The sequence below is a fragment of the Athene noctua genome, chromosome 1 (genome assembly GCF_965140245.1).
Source record: "Athene noctua chromosome 1, bAthNoc1.hap1.1, whole genome shotgun sequence".
Lineage (NCBI taxonomy): Eukaryota > Metazoa > Chordata > Aves > Strigiformes > Strigidae > Athene > Athene noctua.
In genome coordinates this window covers 116,752,127-116,774,038 of record NC_134037.1, presented here as the reverse complement: position 1 = coordinate 116,774,038, position 21,912 = coordinate 116,752,127, and the positions used below count along the sequence as shown (strand labels likewise).

Below are 21,912 nucleotides of genomic sequence, written 5' to 3'. Positions count from 1 at the left end.
GATCTTGGGGGTGGTCTGGGAACAGGCTAGCTAGCACAAATGAGTAACACAGCAAAAGGTGCCTGAAGGTCTTAAGCCTTGATATGTGGGTGACAGGCCTTGTGGCATACTGTTCTCACTGGGATGGACACAGCCTACATAGCTGTTTCTTTTGATCTGTGAGTATATGCTGGGATCTGTTTCCATTTTAAAATGCCCTTTGGGTGAGTAAACCCTAAATGAGAGCTTGTGTTGAAAAGAGCTGTCAGAGCTGCATATTTGCAGTTGAATTGCTAAGATTGTGGCAGAGATCAGGGAAAAGACCTCAATATTTGAAGAGGGGGAGGAATCATAGAATAGTTTGAATTGGAAGGGACCTTTAAAGGTCATCTAGTTTAACCTCCCCGCAATCAGCTCGATCAGGTTGGTCAGAGCCCTGTCCAACTTGACCTTGAGTGTTTCCAGGGAGGGGGCACCTACCACCTCTGTGGGCAACCTGTTATAGTGTTTCACCACCCTTATTTTAAAGAAACCCTTCTTTATGTCCTATCTAAATCTACCCTCTTTCAGTTTAAAACCGTTAGTCCTTGTCATATTGCAACAGGGCCAGTTTCCCACTGACTAACTGCTTGAACAGCTGGAAGTTTGCTTTCCTAAGATTCAGGGTCCTGACTTTACTCTTTGCCTCTTCCATATCCCTCAGGACTGTGAATTCCACCAGTGCGTGATCACTGCAGCCCAAGCAGCCTCTAATGTTAGTGTCTATGATTAGCTTACTTGTGTTGGTAACCAGTGGGTCCAGTAATGCATGTCCTCTGGTAGGGTGGTGTACTACCTGGCCTAAGAAGTTATCCTCAGTGCCGCTCCAGGAGTCTCCTGGAGTGCTTTTGCAGCTCACTGTGCTGCTTTTCCAGCAGATGTCAGGGTGGCTGAAGTCCCCATGCAGGATGAGAGCCTGTGAGTGAAAACCCTTCTGTAGCTGTAATAAGAAGGCTTTGTCAATAGGCTCCCCTTGATTGGGCAGACTGTAGTAAACACCAACCACGAGGTTCCCTTTGATGGTTTGACCTGATTCTTGGCCTAAGGCATTCAGCTCTTGCCACTCCCAGGACTTCCCACTAGTCTATGGTTCAGTGCTGCAGCACCAGGGTTGCGCTCAGGCCTAGGGGTGGGAGAGCATTTGAGTGCTGTTCCAGCCTTATTGTGGGCATGGGGAGGTGTTTGCTTGTGCTTAGACTTTTTTCTTAAGACTCTTCTCAGTCCTGAAGGCTGGTCATGTTCAGTGAGAGCTGAGATTTTGTTTTGAGTACGCAGTAGGGAGCTGGTGGGCTTTGTGCATCACTTTATATATGGTTATTTCTGCAGGCTGTCTGGTGATCTTGCACTTTTAGTCTTGCTTTTGAGCTTCCCAAACACTGCAGCTAGAGGCATGATTTCTGTTCTCTTAAAAATCAAGCTTTATCTGGCTGTCATCCATAGATAGAGGTCTGTCTGCTTAGCGTCCCCTGATCAGTCAAGCTGCAAACAGGGCTATAATTCAGTTCATTAAATCTTTATTAAATTGAGATAGTAACCAGTAAAATGAGAAACTGTAACCACTGCACACATGCTAGTGTGTGCAGTTACGGATTTGGTATTTTTTTAAATTTGTTTTGTTTTCTCTCCCCCAAGTAATTTGCAAAAGTGCATACTTTGGTTATGTAGATGATAAATAAGGAGTCTGAGGCCACTTCAGCTGGTCGTAGCTGTACTTCAGGTGCCACTTCAGCCTGTGCTCAAAGGCTTTTACTCTTTTTCCCGATTCTCTCCCCCATCCCACTAGGGGGGGCAGGGAGTGAGCGAATGGCTGTGTGGTGTTTAGCTGCCTGCCAGATTAAACCATGACACTACTTCAAGCTGATTTCTGCAAATATAGATGGTCTGCAAATAATGCCATGTTAGTGCAAAGCTCTGTGTTGCTGATATTCAAAAATCAGTAGCTGAAAAACCTCAGTCTGGTATCTATAAAGGTGTGATTTCCAAATCTCTCTTGCTTTATCATAAAGTTCATTACCAGACTTCCCAGAGAGGTAGAGAATTTGACATTACCTTCTGCATGTTTGAAGACCATCTCCTTTAAATCTGCTTTCAGCTTTTGTTAAGCATGAGATTCTCTAGCTTTCTCGGACTACAGCCAATTTTGTTTTGTGTAATGCCATTGTTGTAATTTACAGCCAAATATAAATTAGCCAGTTAAGAACACTGAACACCAACCTACTTCTTTTCTCCTATTGTCTCTCTTTGCTTTCTTGTGCACAGGAAAATTGTATGAATATTCTTTGGGTTTTTTATTTCAGCCAGTTGCAGACTGTTTCTTCCTTCAGATATTCTTCTGTTTATCCAGTGAAAACTGGTTTTGGGATGACTTTTTCCAGTTTCCTTTCAGTAACTTTAACTTACTCTGGTCCAGTTCCTTAACTCCTTTCTGGTCTTGGAGCACTTCTTGCAGGTATAATTTAAACCTTCAGCTTAAAATGCCCCAAAATGTGCATGTGCAAGAAGGATGCTTTTAGCCTTATCTGCTTCTTTGATGGTGGATATTACCAGTATGTGCTTATATTGGGAGAGAGTAATTGTTAGGGCACCATGTGCTGTGCAAATATGGCTTGGCCATCTTATTTGCACTTTCTTCTACTCCCATTCATACTCCTGTTCTTGGGTTCTGCTGAGCAGATTTCATGCCTACAGTTTCTCTAATCGCTCTCTTTGGTTTAATAATTTACTGTTTCATGCCCTGTGCTTTACTGAAGTTGACAATTGAAATCAATCTTTTTTTAATCTAGAAAATTGGTTACTTCAGTGAAGAAAGCTAATGCATCAGTATGTCAGAATTGAAACTTGAAGCAGGTTTACCTGTTAATTCAAACGTAGTGTTTATCTTGAACAGTTTTAGTTGCTCTTTCCACTAAAATATACTTTAAATGTTTGCATAGTGCTGAAGTCAAAGTAGTGAAGCTGTAGTGATGATTTATTTAATCCATTTTTTTTCTTAAATTAGAAGCACTGGCTATAGTGTTCATCAGTCACATGGAAACACCACTGAATAATGTAAATACTTCCCGCTTTCCAACTGTGCTTTTGGCACATTACTTGGCATGTCTTTCATCTCTCTCCTCCAAACTGAATTTTGCTTCTATCTCAGTTGTGGCAACTTCTGGATTTGTATTCCTCTACCTGTTATCAGTTTGCTTTGCTTTCTTTTGTGTTTACTCAATACACCAGTAAAATACTCTTCTAGTTTTGGACCATGCGTAGGTGATTTTTCATTGCAGACCCCCTCAATTGAATAACTGCTTTGCATTTTATTTTTAAGTGGTTGACAAACCTTTTGTCTTTTATAACCCAGCCTGTAAAGATAAATTTCAAAGGAAATATGTTTGCTCCTGATACTCTTTTTGTTCTTATGCTCCTTGATTTCTAGGATTGTTTTTCTAAAATTCTGTTTTCTATTTCTTACAAGCTTGTACTTGCTTTCACTCTTAATGTAACTGGGCACTTGGAAAGAACACTTTTTTCCTTTCACATTTTTCTCCTGTTGTCTGTGATATAAATTTCAGATGTGGTTTTTTCAATTCACTGTTGAGCTGAAGTGTACTGTTAACTTCCATTCCTTTGTCCAGTTGGTCTCTTGGGTTCCTTCTCCTGTTTTTCTATTTAGTTAGGTTGAATGAACTTGCAATTGCTCCATCCAAGCTTATTTTCAATAACAGTCCTCTCTAAGTTTCACACTACTGGCAAAACCAGATCTAAATGGTAATAAATATTCAGTGAAGAAGTTGTCTGTTACATTTGGAAGTACTTAATTTCTGCTGCTATTAGTGCTCTGTGCCCTCCAGTCTGTCTAGGAAGTTGGGAATGTACATGCGGTTTTTGGGGGATTGTTAATTTTCACCCTGCTCTTTATGTTTATGTCTGTGTATGTGTCTGTAGCAGTACCCCAGTTACGTGAGAAACTTGTGAGTCAAACCATTCAATGAGTGACATTTCAAAATCATCTTTGTAATGACATGTCTTGATCATCATTGGTTTTCTGGGCTTTTACCATGAGTCTTTGAAGGGAAACTTGATTTTTATCTATGTTACTCTTTCTTATCTTGTGTATCACACTTTTTATTAACAGTTTATCTCCTAGTGACTGGTGAGTTCAGGTTACAAGAAATGCTTCTTCCTGGTCTTTGTTAAAATTTTGATCCTTTCTTTTTCAATTAGTTCTGCTGTTGCAGCTCATCCTGCTTGAGGCTTGCTGTTGGTCATAACCGTGCAAAATGCAAATTCTTATGCATTTTGTTTGGGGCCAGTCCATCATGAGTCTGTCTCCTGCCTCCTGTCATCTTACCTTTGTTGCTCCGTTTTCTGTTGCTTTTTTTGCCTCTCCAAAGAAAAAGTGTCGCTGTTGTGTCTGGTCCTTCAATCCTATCTTTCCATGACTCCTTTGAGATTATATTTGGTACATAACTAGTTCAGGTCAGGGAAGACTAGTTGATGTTGTGCCTAGAGTTTAACTCAATTTCTTTCCATGTAGTGCTTTCCTGAAGTGTCTCAGCATCTTATCTCTTTATTTCTAGCATACTGGAGTCCTAGTAGCACTGGTGTAACTCCAAAAGAGCTCAGTGAATCAGGCAACCCATATGTTTTTCTGCTGTTTAAATTATTGACATATTGTACTTGCTGTTCCTGGGTCCTCCAGTTAAATGTAAATCTCAGGAAAAAAAAAAAAAAAACAACAAACAACAAAACAAACCACAAAAAAACCCCACCAAACCAAACACCCCCCCCACCCCCAAAGTACGCAAAAAAAGCTTACAAATAAAAAAAGTATGGGAAGCCATAAAAAATTCCTTTTGATTTTGAGAGGCAATTTTGCAAAGCACAGGAAACAATTGCCGCCTTTGAGACATGTTTGTCAAGAGTCCAAAACCTGTCTGAGACGGTTGGTGAATGACCAAGGTGTAGAAGTATAACCGATAGAAGGTACAGTCAGAGTAGCAAAAATAGTTTTCTTTACACTTGCATTAATTTGGTTTGTGCCTCAAGACCCCTTATATACAGCTCATTTGCCATGAGGTAGTGTTGGTTGTGTTCTTCCTTTGTATGCTTTTCCCTGCTGCTGGGGGCTTTTGGAATGTTTAACTAGATGCACTCCTGTCACTGCTGCTGGGGTAGATGATATCTCTAGTGGTTGCAGGCAAAGTTGGTAGTTTGTTGGTTTTTTTTTAAATAAAGATCCGGGTGTAACCAGGGAGCAAGTTAATAAAGATGGTATGCTTAAAAATTAGACAATGTGTGTGTTGAAATCTGTATGTGAATTAGGTGGTCTTCTAATTGAACAGTGCTTGCTATCTCCATGTATTTGGGAAAAGGGAGGACAAATGTAGCATGAGGATTGAATGAGTGAGCAAATCTGATCATGTAAATCTGTTTCATGCACAGGTTTTATGGCAGTCAACAGGTCAGATCTACTGGATGCGTTGGCACATGTTGGAGATAATTGGCTTTGGAGACCAGTGGGAAGATCATGCTGCTCAGGAAAAAGAATATAGTCTGGTAGAGAGCTTTAATATAGACACAGGTGAGGTTATGTGCTGCATATGTGTGGCTGTACCATCTCTTTCTGATTCTGCTGTGGCATTTTTTGAGTGGTTAACTTTATATGGCTAAGCATATAGGAACTATTATAGCAGGTTGATTTAGAAAGCACTATGAGCTTTTGGTTTGTATGACCATGTAGAGCTTGTTAAGTAACTACATGGCTTGTGGTTGCATGGAGTATTTTTGAATCCTAGACTTCTGTCATGATATAATGAAAGTCATGATATAAAAAGCATAAAATTTAACTTAAACCATGACTGTCAAAAATGTGTGTTTGAATTAACTGAAAAAACTGCCGAAATAAGAATGTAGAATCTCTCTGAGATGAAATTGCTTTAGGGACCTGCAGATCCCCTTAAATAAGTGATGTGGATTTTTAAAAACATTAACATGCCCACAATTTGTTTAACTTCATACCTCTCAGTTTTGGACAACGTGAGCATTAAATGCACTATTTCTATAAGACATCTGCAGAATCTCCTAGAATCCTTTGACATTGCTCTTGTACTGGGAGAAGACAAAAGGGAAAATCCAGCCTCCAGATACCCCTTTCTTTTTCAGTGTTTGACATGACTCTGGCCAGGGAAACCTGTTAAAGTAACTCTTTTATCACACCTGCAATCTTAAAGGACATCTTTTGGGTAGAGTGATTTGGTTTTAACTGCTGCAAGAGACAGAATATAGGTGGAATCAGCAGCTAATTATCCACTTCAAAAAATATTCTTATTGCCAGTTGAAAAGATAGCTTCTTTAATAGCTTGTACCTCTTTTAACTAAAGACTTAACTGCACCTTAGTTTGAAGTGGCTAACAAAACAAACTTGGTTAGACTTTGCCTTTTGTCTTGATCTCTCTGATTCTGGTAGAAGCATGGGCTCTATTTCACTTCTTTCCAGTCATCATATCCCACATAGAAGTTGAATTGAAAAAGTAAATGCTTTCTGCTTTGGATCTTGACACTTAGATAAATGAGATCAAGTTGACTGACTGTTGGTAGTCAGCCATGTATGTAGTTGCTCTTAGCATGCTTGAGCCTCTTAGGGTGAGTTTGGCCCTCTTCTGTTGAGTCTTGAGGTGGTGAATGTCTCACACCTTCCATTTTCAGAGAGCGCTGCAAGTTGTTGCTTAGCAGATACCAGCAAGTGTTGATTCAGCTCTTATTTCTAAAATATGTAGGAAATAGCTAGCCTACATAATGGATTTTTATCTCCCTCTCTTGATTTTGGATGCATTAGCTGAAAGAAGTGTGATAAGTCTTCAGTCTTGTTTTGCTTTTACCTATAAGTATTTGCCTTGTTAGCCAGCAAGAGGTGTTTGGAAAAGAGAGAAGCTCATGGCAGAATTAACTTTCTATCCAATGACTCCTCTGTCAGCTGGTCCTGCAGCTGTTCTCCCCACCCTTCTACAGCTGCATGGGGTCACTGTGGATTCTCCTGGTGCTGGGTGTCCGAGTGTGTTGCCCTGGCTGGCCCAGGCACTGTGGGAACAGATGTGGGGAGTGGTGAGCCAGAGATGCCCATTTGGAGCATGTGCTTTTCCTGTTCTACAGCCCAGAGAGGCTCAAGTGAAGATGGTAATCCCCATCTCTACAGCTTCTGGGGTCTCCTCCCAGCACGGTCGCTGTCTCTCGCTGCCTTCCTGTCACCTCCCTGTCCCACAGCTGGCAGTGGGGTGGTGGGGACCTCTTCTGCCCAGACAGTCCCCATGAGCCCTTTGCTTGGGGAATGTGGGGTGTGCAGCAGAGGATGGGGGAATTGGCAGAGCTGACAGTGCCCTTCCTTGCTCTGCTGTCCTGCAGTTGCACAGCCGTTTTTCTGCAAGCCCTTTGGGGGGCTGTACTCTCTGCCTTACCTGGGAGAGCAGCTGACAAAGGCTGCAGAGGCCCTGAGCCGTGCCGAGTGGTGGGAGTTGCTCTTCTTCGTGAAGAAGCTGGAAGCACAGGAGCAGAAGGAGATCACCTGCCTCATCCAGCAGGCCCAGGGAGAGCAGGTACGGGCCAGCACCTGCAGTGTGGAAATGGGAGAACGTTACGAAGGGGACCGGGAGAAGACGGCGAGCGTGAGCTGTGCAGGGGCAGCCTGAAGGGAGCCGTAATGGGACTGAAATGGGAGTGTGAGTGAGGGATGGCAAAAGCGCGGGGAGCCGGGCACAGCAAAGGGGTGAGGCGAGAGGAGAGGAAACGCAGTCTGCCATGGCCCGGGAAGAGTGACTGTGTCCAGCGAGGTGTGGGTAGGCGAGACAAGGCCGTGGGGTGATTCTGCCACTTGCAGTCGGGGGGTGAGTGCAGGCGGGAGGTCTGGGCTGGTGGTAACTGGGCAGGGGACAGCCAGGGCAGTGTGGCACTGGGGAATGTCCCTGGGGCTTCCGGCGGTGCAGCCTTTCTGTCCGTTCGGGCACTGGCCATCGCAAGGGGCGCGGGATCTGTGGTGAGTCCGTGAGGGTTAACTTGACCCCCGTCTGTCCAGCTGTCAGAGGTGGATGAAGAAGCCCTGATCCAGCTGTCGGTACCTGCAGAGCTGGCCCAGAAGGTGCTGCAGGTCTTGGAGAAGCGGTGCCAGGGCAGCACTCGGCGTGACCTGTGTGGCTCCCACGTCTACGCCAAGTACTTCCTCAGCAGGGGGGCCAAGCAGGATGGCAGGGGGAGCGCTGCGGTGTGCTCAAAGGGTGCCGGCTGCAGGAGCGCCAGCCCTGAAGCCACGACAGTGAAGGAAGAACTTTCTGCAGCCACAGGGCCGCCCCAAGCCCCCGCTGCAGCCATGAAGTCAGATTCCCAGCTGTTCAGCGAGCTCCTTGAGAAGGAAGGGCTGTTCTTCCCAGAGGTGACGGAGGAGCAGATCAAAGGTAACGGCCCGCTACGCGCTGGGGCACATGGGTGGTGCTGGAGGCGACGCCGTTGCCTCTGTGGAGGAAGGCTCTGGGCAGGGCACGGGAGGCCAGGCACCTGGAGGTTGCCTGAGGCGGGGGGGGCCTGTGGGTGCTGGGTCTGTGGGTGCGTGGCACCCTGGGAGGTGCCGGGGGTGTTGCTGCTGCCCTGACACCCGTGTCCCTGCCTCCCTCCCGCCAGCGCTGGGCAGCTCCGAGGGGATGAGCGAGAGGGGCTCGCTGGCCAAGGTTGCAGCCGTGGTGGACGTGATCCAGAGCGGCAGCTCAGAGGTGGAGCTGCGCTTCGCTGGGCTCAGGCACATCCTGGAGATCCTGGAGGAGGAGGCTGAGTCCGAGCAGCAAGTCAGCAAAGGCCAGGGTGGGCTCGGGACCAGGAGTGTTGGGTGAGCCCTGGGGTGTTGCACTCCTGCTGGCTGGGGAGGGCCGTGTGGGACGGTACTGGAGGTGGGAGTGCAGGAGGTGGCAATGGAAGTGCAAAGGCCGGTGAGCGCCTGCACGCTCGGCCAGAAAAGGGGTGGATCTTGTGTCCTCTGGTCCCAGGCAGGCTCATTCCTGGGGCTGTAGAGCCACGTGGGCAGGGAGGAGGTGGCTGACAGGGCCCCAGGTGCCAGCGGCAGTGCGAGGAGGCTCCTCCTGAGGTGTCCTGTCCCATGCAGGGAGAAGCTGGTGAAGGTGGCAGTGGAGCTGCTGAGCGCCGAGGTGGCAGAGAAGGCCCTGGTGGTGGTGACGCTGCGGCTGCTGGCCATGCTCATGGCGAAGTACGACTGGCGCGTGGCATTTGCCACGGAGGGCGGCGTGCGGGCTGTGCTGGCCTGCATGCAGCAGCACGCCGCCTCCGCCCTGGTGCAGCAGGCCGGCCTGGCAGTGAGTGTGGCGGGGGCACGCTGTAGGTGGGCGGGCAGGGTGCAGGCTCACCCGGACGCGGCAGGGATGCCCGCTGCCCTCCTGACTGCTGTTGACCTTGCAGGCCCTGAAGGTGCTGGTGGGAGCTGTGGCCAGCGAGCCAGGAGGTGCCGGTGGGAAGCCCTCGCCCCTGAACCATGCCGACGCGCAGATGATGCGGGAGATCTTTGCCAGCATCGGCTCTGCCTCCAGCGAGGGCTCAGCGAGCCTGTTGAGTGTCATCCCTGCGGCCGTGAGCACCCTGCAGAGGGTCCCAGGGTAGGGGCAGAGCGAGGACGGCAGCTGGGGGCGGGGAGACCCTCGGCCAAGGCAGGCGGGTGGCTTGTGGGTGCAGGGGAGTCTCTGTGCTGGGGGGAGGAAGGCGCCCGCATTGCTCTGTCCCTGCAGGGGCTCGTCAGGCGTGCGGAACGGCTTGCTGGTGGTGAACATGCTGATCGACGGCCACCGGGGCCTGGCGGAGCAGCTGGCGGGCCGCGATCTCGCCACGGTGCTGCAGAGCTGCTGGTGGGACGGGCAGGGCGCCAGCTGCCCTCACGCGATGCTGGCCCTCGGCGTGATCAACCGCCTCGCGGAGCACCGGCTGCCCCTGGGCCCGGAGATGGCAGGTAGCTGCCGGCCGTGCCCCCCGCCGCGCCACGGCCCCGCGGGCGCAGCGGGCAGGGCTGCCTCGCCTGCCAGGGCAGAGCACCCCGCCGACGCCTCTCCAGCGAGCGGCTGGGCCGGACCCGCGCGTCGTTGTCCTGGCAGGCAGAGAGGCCCCGCTGGACCTGAGGGACGTGCGGCCGCTTCTGAGCAGCCTGGGGGATGACACGTTGTCCAAGGACGTGGTGGTGGCCCTGGATCGGCAGCTCTGCGGTGAAGGTGCCGTCCCCTCTGGTGAGGCGTCCCAGCTGCTGCAGGACCACCGGTGCTTCAGGCTGCTGCTGCGCAGCTTTGAGCTGCTGGGGGCGGAGAAGGCCGTGAGCCTGAGCGTCCTCAGGTGGGTCTGGGGGGATTTGCCGGGAGTCCGGGGCCTCCCCCGCAGGTGAGGGGGCGCTGCTGGACGGACAAGGCGCGCGTTGGTGTGTCCTGGCGGGGCGGCTGTTCTTCAGCAGGGGCAGGTGCCCCCCAGCACGTGGGTGCTGACTGGGGTGTCGTGGGGCGCAGGGACGTGCGTGGGCAGCGCGCGCCTGGGTGCTGGCGGGAGCCGTGGCTCAGTCCCTGTGGGGTGCCGGCCTTCCAGGTGGGGCAGGGCTGCCTGTGGCACAGCTGTCTGAGTGCAGCGGCCTGAGTGGGCCCACTCTGCCGCTCAGGATCCTGAACAAGTTCCTGGACGCTTACCGGGAGGGTGTGCTGCCCTGGCACGAGTGTGTGGAGCCCTGTTTGTCCTCCCTGAGTGCCCACAGCAGCGACCGGGAGGTGAGGGGGCCCCGGGACTCCCGGCAGGCCGGGGCGGCTTTGCTGGTTGTGCCGTGCGTCGTCTGGGCCTGGCGCTGGCGAAGCTGCAGCCCGGCCTCGTTGTGGCCGAGGTGCTGGGAGAGGTGGGGGGTGTCGTGGCTGCAGCCGCATCCCGGTGGCTGGCGTGCCTGGCCAGGCTCTGGCAGGCACTGCTGCAGCGTCGGGGCGGAGGGAGGGAAGGGAGCACTGCAGCACCCTGCTGCTGCGGCCGCCGGGGGCTCCCAGCACGGCCCGGCGGCTCAGGGCTGCCCGCTCCACAGGTGGTGCAGGAGGCGGTCGGCTTCCTGCACCGCCTGGCCACCGCCAGCAAGGACTGCGCGGTGGCGATGTGCCGCGCGGGCGCCCACGAGGCTCTGTCCAAAGCCCTGGACAAGCACAGCACGGCTCTGTCGCTGGCGCCGGCCCTGCTCGACCTGGTGACTGACTGCGAGAAGTACGCCAGCCTCCACCAGAGGCTGACCACCAGCATCTTGTCCGGCTGCATCCAGGTGGGCCTGGGGAGGCCCGGCCGTGCCGGGGCTCTGGCTCCTGGGGCCGTCCGGCTGTTCCCAGCGCCGCGGGGCAGCCTTCTGCCCTCTGCCTGCCGCAGCCCTGTGGCGGGCGAGGGGAGGAGGCCCCAGGGCCGCCGGTCAGAGCCTCGCCCTGTCCCGTAGCTGGTCCTGGGGCAGATTGAGGAGCACCGCCGGAGCCACCGGCCCATCAGCATCCCCTTCTTTGACGTCTTTCTGCACAACCTGTGCCGAGGTGAGCGCAGGGAGCGGGAGCTGGGCCCCTGCTCTCGGCAAGCGCTGGCCCGGCAGCTGGAGGCTCCGGGCTCTCTCCCCACAGGCTCCAGCGTGGAGGTGAAGGAGGACAAGTGCTGGGAGAAGGTGCAGGTCTCCTCCAACCCCCACCGAGCCAGCAAGCTCACGGACAGAAACCCCAAGACCTACTGGGAGTCAAACGGCAGCACCGGCTCCCACTTCATCACTGTGCACATGCAGTGTGGTGTGGTGGTCAGGTGAGGCTGGGCCGGGGGGGGTCCTTGGGGCCGGGAGGGACAGCGGCTGCGCGGGGGACCGTGGGGATCGGTGCGAGCCCCGTTCCCCATCCTGGGGGTCGCTGGGTGCGGGCAGCAGCGCGTGGGGCTGGCAGGGGCCGGGGCGGGGAGGTGGTGCCTGCTGGGCAGCACCGTGTGTGCTGTGCTGCAGGGAGATGAGCATGCTGGTGGCCAGCGAGGACTCCAGCTACATGCCGGCCCGTGTGGTGGTGCTGGGGGGAGACAGCCCTGCCGCCATCAGAACGGAGCTCAACGCGGTGAGTCGGGCCCGGGCTGCTCAGGCCACGGGGCCCCACAGGAGCGGTGCGCTGGTCCTTGCTGTGTCCTGTGAAGGTCTTGCCCTGGTGCAGGCCTGGGGCGGTGGGGATGGCGGGAGGCTGCGGGAAGCTGCGGGAGCCTCCTCCTGGCTATTGGCACCAGGTGCTGGAGGCTCGGGCACGGGCAGCCCTGCGGCCCAGGCTGCAGCAGGCTGGTGTTCTGGCGCTGTGAGCCAGAGCGGGGCCCTGGCAGGGGGTGCCCTGTGGCTGTGTAGGGGCTGCTGGGGAGGCGAGAGGCACCGGCTTTATCGGGGGTGGCCAGGGGAGCGTGTGGGGTGGTTGGCGCTTGCTGCCTGGTGTGCTGAGGGCTCGCCGTCTGCCTGCAGGTGACCATTCTGCCCTCGGACAGCAGAGTGATCCTGCTGGAGAACATGACGCGCTTCTGGCCCGTCATCCAGATCCGGGTGAAGCGGTGCCAGCAGGTAGGGGAGCGGGGGGCCAGGCCGGGGGACCAGCAGTGTGGGGCGTCGGGGCCGTGCCTGCGGAGCTGAGGGCCACGCTCTCCCACAGGGCGGCATTGACACCCGGGTACGTGGCATCGAGGTGCTGGGTCCCAAGCCCACGTTCTGGCCCATCTTCAAGGAGCAGCTGTGCCGGCGGACGTTCCTCTCCTGCACCGCTCAGGCTCACGCCTGGTGCCAGGAGATCTGCCGGGACCGGGGGCAGCTGCTGCAGCTCTTTGGCAGGTGAGCTGTCTCCTGGCTGTGCTGTCACATCCCCGGTGTCCCAGAGCCTGGGTGGACGGTGCTGGCAGCCCGTGAGGGGACTGCAGGGCCGGGAGAGGAGCAGCCGTGTGCCCTGCCTGGACAGGGAGGGGCCCTGGCTCCTCCCCGGCCACCGGTGGTCCCGGAGGGCCAGGGCCACCTTGGGGTCCCCCAGGTTTAAGCTGGGTGCAGGGTCAGGCTAACCCGCTAGAGAAGTGCCCCACAGGGGCTGGCATGTCCTGACCAGGCAGAGGTGGGATCTCGTGGGTGCAGGCACCGCCCAGCCCCCGAGTTTGGCGGGGTCCACGAGGGCCCCAAGACCCAGCACGGGCAGCGAGGGGGCCCTGGCTGCTGAGGACAAGCAGAGCTGCTGAGCCATCGTGCCTGGCAAGGGGCAGGGCAGGGAGTGATCGCTGCGCTCCGCTTTCCCGCGTCCGGCCCAGCCGTCGGCAGGTGCCCGGCAGCGCCGTGTGCTGCCCGGTCGCTGTTGCAGGCTGAACCGGGCGCTGCGGCACGAGCAGGTCTTCGCCGACCACTTCCTTCCTGATGACGAGGCGGCCCGGGCCTTGGGCAGGACCTGCTGGGAGGCCCTGGTGACCCCCTTGGTGCAGAGCATCACCAGCCCAGGTACCCTGCGCTCTCCCAGGCCAGTTAGCGCCGTGCCCCGGGCTGAGGCAGCCCGCTCTGAGCCTCGCTGGCCTTGCAGACCCCCAAGGCGTCAGCCCCCTGGCCTGGCTGCTGAGCGAGTACCTGGAGCACGTGGAGCTGCCCCGTCACACCCCGAGCCGCGGCGCCGCCTTCGGTTCCCGCGTGCGGCGCCTGACTCAGCTCCTGGTGCACGTGGACCCTGGCAGCCCCGAGCCGGAGGAGGCAAAAGCAGCTGGTGAGCAAGGGGCTGCCCTCCCGTGGGGCTGGGACAGGGTCGGGGGTGGTTCAGAGCACGGGGCAGTGGCCGTGGGGATGCGCTGGGGAGCTCTGGGGGACTGCCTGGTGGCGCCTGAGCCAGGGTGGGCTCGCGGCAGTGCCCTCCAGTGGCATCTCCTATGGCTGGTGCCCCGCAGGCAGAGGGGTGGCTGCTGTGGGTCAGGGTGCAGGGCCTGCCCGCGGAGCGGCATTGAGCCTGGGGCGTCCCTTGGCAGGCAGGAAGGAGGGGAAGAACAAGGAGGTGCCGGCCAGGGCTGCGAAGGTGGCAGTGGAGAAGCTGAGCGGCCTGTGGGGCATCTCGCGGTGCTGGCGGGGCGTGGTGCAGCAGCAGGTAGAGCTCGGAGGGGTGGCTGTGGGGGCCAGGGAGGGTGCGTGGGCCCTGCCCCAGGCGGGTGGAGGGGGGAGCGGGGTCTGCAGGGAGGGTGCGAGGCTGTGCCTGGCCTCCGCGGGGCCCGGCGGGGTGTGGGGACAGCCCTGCCTCACTTGCCACCCTGGCAGGGCTCAGGTGCCAGCCGAGGTGTCGGGCTGCTTCTTTCCTGCCGGGCAGCTGCTGGGCTTCTGCCCAGCCCCTCGGCCCCTGCTCAGCCCTGCCCAGCCCTTGGGGCTGCACTCGTGCTCTCCACAAGCTCTCGGTAGCCGGCAGCAATGCTGGGGCCTCCTGTCGGCTCCTGACCAGTGCCTGGGTGGCTGGTGGTGGCAGAGTGGATCTGGGGCTGCGGACATTCCCACGGGACAGAGGCACATCCCGTGTCGGGGCTCACCGCTCTCATGGCGCGTCCCGCAGGTGCGGCGGTTCCTGGAGGCGGCGGGGCAGGCGCCGGACCTCGTGGAGCGATACTGCAGGCTGTACCGGCGCCTGCGCGGCGCCACGGAGGAGCTCTTTGGGCAGCGGGCAGCCTTCGTGCTGGCCCTGGGCCAGGGCTTCGCCGGGGCTTTGCTGCAGCTCCCCTTCCTTGCTGCCCTGCACGTGAGTCAAGGCGGTGTGGCACCAGTGCCGGGGCCCCGCCGGCCCAGGGCCCGGGCTGGGGAGGCCGCCCCAGCCTGCGGCACCGGGATGAGCTCTGGCTGGGCGCTGTCCTGGCCCCCAGCGAGCCCCGGAGCCCGGCCCCGTGGCGGCCCCGGATGCTGCCCAACGGTGGGTGTGCGGCGCTTGGCACAGCACGGCCCCAGCCGCGGTGTGCTCCTGCCTGGGCACCCTCGGCCCCTGCCCAAGAGCCCCAGGGTTTCCCAGCTGTTCTCTCCGCAACGTTCCCCCGGCCCGGCCCCCCAGCCTGGCCCGGCCCCGCAGCCAGCCCTGTCTCTCTGCAGGTGAGTGAGCAGTTTGCCCGCTACCTTGACGGGCAGGTCCAGGAGCTCCATGGGACTGCGGGCAGTGCAGAGCCGCTGCAGCAGATCCTGGAGCCCTTCGTCGTCTTCAGTGGCCTGGAGCTCGCCCACACCTTCGAGCACTTCTACCGGTGAGGGGTGTCACGTCTCCGCGGGCAGAGGGCCTGGCGCGGCGGGGAGGCGCGGGCGGTGCTGGGCCGGGCCTGGCCTGGCAGCCGTGCTCCTGCTTTGCTTTTCCCAGCAGCTCGGGCGTGTGGAGGGAAGGGCCGAGAGGGCCCGTGGGCGCTGCCCGTCTGCGGAGGCACGTTCCCTGCCGGCGATGGGGAGGGGCGGCACCGCGGGGGGAGGCCAGAGCTGGGGCCGTCCCTGTCTGCCGGCGTGTGGCCGATGGCCACGGGGCTCAGGCCGGCCCCTGACCCGACCCTGGCGGCTGTGGCAGGCACTACCTGGGCGACCGGCTCCTGGCACAAGGGCCGTCTTGGCTGGAGGGAGCCATCGTGGAGCAGATTGGGCTGTGCTTCCCCAGCCGCTTCCCCCAAGAGATGCTGAGCAACTTGGCCGAGTCGGAGGAGCTCCAGCGGCAGTTTTACCTCTTCCAGCTGCAGGAGCGGGACCGGCGGCTTCTGGAGCTGGATGTGGGCCTGGAGGAGGTGAGGGCGCTGCTGGGGGGGGAGGCTGGGGGCTGCCCCCGTTCCTCACAGGGGTCCCGGGGCCTGTCCTGAGCCGCCCTCGCGTCCACGTGCCCAGGCAGGAGGGACGGCCTCGGCGGCGGATGTGCCAGAGGTGAAGGTGCTGGCCCTGTCCCCGCGCTGCTGGCCCGTTTCCCCGTTCTGCTACATGGATGAGCCCAGGAGGTTTTTCTCGGTGGCGCTGAGCACCCCTCTGGACGAGTTTGCCGACTTCTGCCGGCAGAGTGAGTGTGGTGGCAGCGGGTGCACATGCGGGTCTCTCCAGGGAGTGCCGGCAGGGCTGGCCCCTGGCCCCGGCCCCGGCGCTGACGCTGGCTCTGGCAGGCCAGAGCCAGCAGGGCTGGGGGTGCACAAAGCCGCGGCGGTTGCAGTGGACGTGGCTGGGCCACGCTGAGCTGCGTTTTGGCGACTGCGTCCTCCACGTGTCCACGCTGCAGATGTACATCCTGCTGCGCTTCAACAGCGCCGAGGTAGGGGCCGTGGCCGCGGTGGGGTGAGGGGGGCCGCGGGTGCTGGAGCGTGGCAGGGCCGCGCCCTCCCTTCTGGCGGGGTCTCGGGCGGTGTTTGGGGCACAGGCCCCCCTCGTTCGGCTGGGCCTGCAGCTGGTGGCTCTGGGCCGGCCGTTCCCCTCCCGCGCCCTCCCGCAGGAGGTGGCTGTGGAGGCCCTGCTGCAGGCCACGGGGCTCCCCGCTGAGCTGCTGCACCACGCGCTGACGCCGCTGACCCAGGGCGAGGGCGTCCTGGTGCGGAGCTGCGCCCCGGGAGGTGAGCGTGGGGCTGGGGCACCCTGGGGGCCGTGCTGGTCTGAGCCGGGATGGGGGGGCGTGCGCTCGTGGGGGAAGCGAGGGGCCTGGGGCGAGTCTGTGGGCGCTCGGGGCGCGGGTCTGGGTGTCGCGCGTCGGTGAGGCCCCGCGTGGGGCTGGGGCGTGGGTCAGCGTGGGTGGGTGGGGACCAGGGCCGGGGGCTGTGCGTGCAGCTGCTGCTCGGGGCCGTGCGTGTCGGAGGGGGACGGGGCAGCGGCGGGAGGCCCGGGGTTGGGTCCGGCGGCCGCACGCGTGTCCCGGGGCTCCTTCAGGGCCCAGCTCGGGGCTTGGCTGACCCTGGGTCGGGTGCCAGCTCCAGGTGCGCTGCGGCTGAACCAGGCGGCCCTGGCCCGTGCCTCTGGCCGCCACCTGAGGCTGCTGCCCCGGCAGAGGTACCTCCGGGCAGAGAGGGCTGAGGTCAGCGCCCTGGAAAGGAAGAGGAACGTCCTCTGCTGCCTCATCACCCGCATCCTCAAGGTGGAGAAGCAGCTCCACACTGACAACCTGGTGTTTAGGGTACGAAGGGCTTGAGGGGTAGAGAGGGGCCGCCTGGGCGCTGCGCTGCGCTGCAGTGTGGGGCTCCCTTGGTGCTGTAGGTGATTGATGCCTGTCAGAAGGGCGAGTTGGGGCCAGGGCTGCAGTTCCTGAGCTTCTGCTGCCACAGCGTGGATGTGCTGTCCTGTGTCCTGCACCTGCTGAACCAGGGCTATCTCCGGCGCCAGGAGGAGAGGCCTCATGTCTTGGAATACATCTCTGCTGAACCCACAACACCTCCTGGGGGCCAGGCACAGATGGTTTTCCAGAACAGGTCACCAGAAGCATCTCCAGATGAGGACAACATAGATGGCCTGCATTGGTAGGGATGCATGTCAACAGGTGTGGAGGGGTGTACATCTCCACCCTGTATGGACATGACACATTTCTCTGTGTCAGGTTGAATCCTGGCATAGGCGGGTCAGAGGAGTTTCTCCTGGCAGCGCTGCAGGTGCCAATGGCGCACACACTTAGTCCAGATGAGGCAGAACTGCTCATGAACCAGACAGTACAGCAGGTCCAGGATACTCTGAGCATCCCAGAAGACGTTGCTCGGCACCTCCTCATGCACTGCAGGTGGAATGTGGATTTCCTGATCCAGTGCTATGTGGAGAACTGTGAGACCCTGCTCATCTCCTCGGGGCTGCAAGTGCAGGATGTCCAGCCTGCCTTTAGCCCAGGAACCCATTGCCCAGTCTGTGTGAACCAGCTATGTCCCACTGAGAAGGCACCAACCCTCTGTTGCATGCACTACTGCTGCAAGGTGAAGGTCCTGGGGACTTTAGCTTCTGTAATTTTTATAGGGAATTCCTGCTGCCTAGTTGGAGCAGCTGTTCTTTGTCTGAAGCCGTTCAGGTGATCTTCACAGAGCTCCTATGTTCTCTTTTCTCAGCTCACTTATTTATTGTGAATTTTCAGTTCCTGATTAGTCTGTTCATGCTTTTGTATTTTTGAGTATTTATCCAGGGTTTATGGTGGTTTTGTGCACCTTCTGCTGGGTAGGGTGGGCTTCCAGGGTCACATGACTCAGGTGATGCAGCTCCTGTTTAGCTGTGATCTCTCCTCTTCTGCCTTCACAGCCATGTTGGAATGAGTATCTCACAACTCGCATTGAACAGAACATGATTGTCAACTGCACCTGTCCCATATCTGAGTGCCGTGCACAGCCAACTACAGCCTTCATTCGTTCCATCGTTTCCTCTGAGGAGATTATAGCCAAGGTGAAGTAAGAGAGGTAGTTACTGGGTGTTGAAGTTCTGTTTCATTTTGGTCAGCACTAGCAGATAATCTTGCTGTTGCTTCTCCCCTTTCCATTGTTAAGACTGGCAGTGTCATAATTGCGGCAGACCAGATTTCTGCCCAGTGGTGTCTGTTGTCACAGATCATGGTCAATATCAGCTATTCAGGAAAGCATAACATCAGCAAAAGAGCACAGTAATACTTTCTCTAAATGTGTTTCTAGCAAACATTTCAGGTGCATCCTTAGTTGAGGACCAGGTAAGAGCTTTGGTAGCAGCTCGTGACAAATATCCTCTGCTGGTGTGCTGGAAGCAGTTGTAAAATCTAGGGCAAATGAAAACATTTGAGCAATTTCATTTTCTTGCTGCATCAGTGACCCCAACGTCATTTCTCTTCCATTAGTCTCTGTCTTTGAGCACCTCCAGGTTTTTGTGAAGATGACTAAGTTACCACATCACACTTAATCTCTTTTAAATCTGTGTGGATTTGCAGACATCTCTAGACCAGGCTTCCTGAGCTCTGCTGACCTTAGTCCTCAGTCAGCAGAGGGTAGCAGAAGCTGCCTGTTCTGAGGCAGAAGCTACTGTCCTCCCTATTCTTTCAGTTTTTAGTTATTACTAGAGCTGAATGCCCATCCCACCAGAGCTGTGGCTGTCACATGACAGACTGTTGTTAATTGCTGGACAGAACAGGTGTCTCATCTGTTTTCCACTGCTCCTGTTAATAAACTGTTGTTATGGCTATTTTATTAAAAAAAAAAAAAGCCACTCAGTAAGTGGTATGGCAGGAGTGTTAATACCTTGTGCAAAGTCACACATACAGTCACAGAATAATTTACGTTGCAATAACCTGTGAAGATCTCTGATTCAACCCTATATTCAAAATAACGAGTTTATTGTGTGAAGATCTAACACTGAAGTTTAAACATACTGCTCCAGGTTCAGTTTTCTCTGCATCTTGTGTTTAGGTAGCTCTAGGCAGTGGTAAGATCCCCCTCTGTTGCCTTTTCCTGATGCTGAACAAACCCACCTCTCTCAACCTCCCTTTGTACATTCTGTGCTTCATCCCCCGACTTTCTTGATGGTTTATGGACAACATTTTCTCTAATCTGTTAATGTCTGTCTTGTACTTGGAAGCCCAAACGGTTCCCAGTATCCTATTTGTCACCAGTGCTAAATAGCTTTGAGAAATCCCTTCCCTTGCCTGCTGGCTGCACTCTTGATGATACAAGAATAAGCTTAAACTTTTCTTGCTTGTATTTCTACAAAACATTAAACCTGTCATGTTTCTGAAGGAGGATTTCTCTCAACCTTGTTTCTCTCAAGTTCTTTAAGAGGCTGTTTTCAGAGGTGGTCTTCCATTCTGCCCCCAGGGATTCTTTGCTGGGAATTGTGCCATAGGCTCCATACTTGGATTAACTCCGGTATGTACAGAGGTTCCTCTAAGATCTTGATCAGTGTCATGTGGTACTTGGCAACCAGGTTGTACCTGGTTAGTTTTCTTCCCAGACCTTCATTGGACACTTGTTCCCCCCCATTTTAGGCTTCTTGTGAGCACTTCTTTCTCATACAGTTCCAGTAGGAATCCTAGATTAACTTCAGCAGTTTCATCTCTGTCTCCTCCTCAGGATAGAGCAAAACCTCAAACATCAGACGTTGTGAAATTAATTCCTCTGTGAAGGCTGTGATTTGGTGCTGTCTGCTGACTCAAGTACCTGTTTATCTCTCTGTGTACTGGTGTCTGGGCAGAAATGATCCCACAGCCTATCAACAGGATGACAACAGACATAGATGTAGACTCTGAGAAGAATGAAGTGGCTTTGAGACTTTGCCTCCACCAGGCATATTGACATGACACAGGCTGACATCCTTGAAGCCTGTCAGCACACACTCTCTCGTTTCAGTTGCTTGAACAAGAAGGAACAAATGAGAGAAATTAATGAGAGCCCTGTCTGAGCCGTTCAGTGCTCAGGGCTTGCACCTTTTCTCTCTAGTGCTTGCTGTGCCTGATATTGTTCTTTCTGTGCCTGATGGCTCTCCTGGTGCAGCTCTCCAGGTATGCAAAAAAATCTGCAGGAGGACTGTTCAACTACAGGATTTCTTCTGAACTTCCTCTAGCTTTGCGTATGTTTGCAGAGTCCTTGCCCTATAGTAACTGAGCATAAAAAACACTAAGCTACTCTGTGTGCTATGGTTGCGTCCCTGGGTCCTTATCCTACTTACCTGTTGATAACCAATTTGCCATGTCCTCTGCAGTAATGTTTAGAGGCTGTGGGCAAAGCAAGTCTCCTTCCCCTTTGCACATCATGTAAATAAGCAAAACTCTGCAGAGGAAGTTAAAATCAGAAAAAGTTAAAGAGCGACTGATAGCTTTCTGTGGTGAGATGATTGGCTTGGTGGATGAAAGGAGATGTTGCTGATCTTTGCTTTAGTAAGGCTTTCTACACCATCATCCACAACATCCTCACAGAAAAAGCCTGATGAAGTACCAGCTGGATGAGTGGACAGTGTGATGGCCTGCTGAGCCTTGAGGGTTATGATCAGTGGCAGAAAGTTCAGCTGAAGGCCAGTCACTAGTAGTGTAACCCAGAGGTTGAAGCAATGTAACTGAGGTTAACATTGTTTAACAACTTTGTTGATGACCTGGATGATGGGACCAAGTGCACCCTCAGCAAATTTATAGATGATCAACAGATGGGCGGACTGCTCGATGCTCCAGATCCTGCTGTTCAGAGGGACCTCAACAGGCTAGAGAGCTTAGCAAACAATATCACCAAGTTCAATGAAGGGAAATGCCAAGTCCTGCTGTTGGGGTAGGATGCAGCAGTATGTGCCAGGCGCCAAACATCTGGAAAGCAGCCCTGCAGAAAAAAAATGGGATTGTGGTAGACAACAAGTTGAACATAAGACAGCAGTGTGCCTTCGTGGCTAAGAAGGTCCACTAGCATCTTACATTGAATTAGGAAGAGCATTCACAGCAGGTTGAGAGAGGTGATCCTTCCCCTGTACCCAGTGCTGGTGAGACAACATCTGGCATACTATGTCCGTCTTTGGGCTCACTAGTCTAGTACAAGACTGGGGAGAATCCATCAAAAGGCCACAAAGAAGATTTAGGTTTTGGAACACCTCTAGGAGAAGCTAAGAGAGCTGGGTTGTTTAGCCTGGAGAAGAGAAGGCTCAGGGGTGAATCTTATCAACACATGTAAATACACAAATGGGATTAAGGAGCCAGATTTTTTTTAACAGTAATGGTAATGGACATTGAAACAGATTGAGCAGAGAGGATTGTAGACTCTGTCCTTGGGTATGCTCAAAACCCAACTGGACATGGTCCTAAGCAACCCTGCTTTGAGCTGGAGGAGTTGGACTAGTTTTTATCTCCAGAAGTGCCTTCCAACCTCAGCTGTTCTGTGATTATATGAAATAGCATCCAGATATGACATGAGCAGGAGGGAATTTACACAAAGAGAAGGAAAGAGTAAACTAATTTAGCACAGTTTTATTGTGAG

The 21,912-nt window shown here is 55.2% G+C and overlaps 1 protein-coding gene across 1 annotated transcript in view; it reads left to right on the top strand.

Annotated features, from left to right (window-relative positions):
- LOC141956762 (cullin-9-like) overlaps positions 1 to 21,912 on the top strand; it is a 33,236-nt gene that overhangs the window by 4,852 nt on the left and 6,472 nt on the right. Inside the window, exons 6-31 of the mRNA XM_074897606.1 lie at positions 5,449 to 5,587; positions 7,405 to 7,595; positions 8,072 to 8,447; positions 8,671 to 8,872; positions 9,146 to 9,353; positions 9,457 to 9,650; positions 9,780 to 9,997; positions 10,140 to 10,371; positions 10,685 to 10,790; positions 11,090 to 11,317; positions 11,483 to 11,573; positions 11,658 to 11,829; positions 12,020 to 12,125; positions 12,512 to 12,607; positions 12,696 to 12,871; positions 13,596 to 13,772; positions 14,029 to 14,144; positions 14,598 to 15,270; positions 15,579 to 15,789; positions 15,887 to 16,052; positions 16,153 to 16,298; positions 16,476 to 16,593; positions 16,945 to 17,147; positions 17,228 to 17,487; positions 17,565 to 17,928; positions 18,245 to 18,385. Of these exons, the coding sequence (XP_074753707.1) occupies positions 5,449 to 5,587; positions 7,405 to 7,595; positions 8,072 to 8,447; positions 8,671 to 8,872; positions 9,146 to 9,353; positions 9,457 to 9,650; positions 9,780 to 9,997; positions 10,140 to 10,371; positions 10,685 to 10,790; positions 11,090 to 11,317; positions 11,483 to 11,573; positions 11,658 to 11,829; positions 12,020 to 12,125; positions 12,512 to 12,607; positions 12,696 to 12,871; positions 13,596 to 13,772; positions 14,029 to 14,144; positions 14,598 to 15,270; positions 15,579 to 15,789; positions 15,887 to 16,052; positions 16,153 to 16,298; positions 16,476 to 16,593; positions 16,945 to 17,147; positions 17,228 to 17,487; positions 17,565 to 17,928; positions 18,245 to 18,385 (5,310 nt within the window). The remainder of the gene's footprint in view (positions 1 to 5,448; positions 5,588 to 7,404; positions 7,596 to 8,071; positions 8,448 to 8,670; positions 8,873 to 9,145; positions 9,354 to 9,456; positions 9,651 to 9,779; positions 9,998 to 10,139; positions 10,372 to 10,684; positions 10,791 to 11,089; positions 11,318 to 11,482; positions 11,574 to 11,657; positions 11,830 to 12,019; positions 12,126 to 12,511; positions 12,608 to 12,695; positions 12,872 to 13,595; positions 13,773 to 14,028; positions 14,145 to 14,597; positions 15,271 to 15,578; positions 15,790 to 15,886; positions 16,053 to 16,152; positions 16,299 to 16,475; positions 16,594 to 16,944; positions 17,148 to 17,227; positions 17,488 to 17,564; positions 17,929 to 18,244; positions 18,386 to 21,912) is intronic.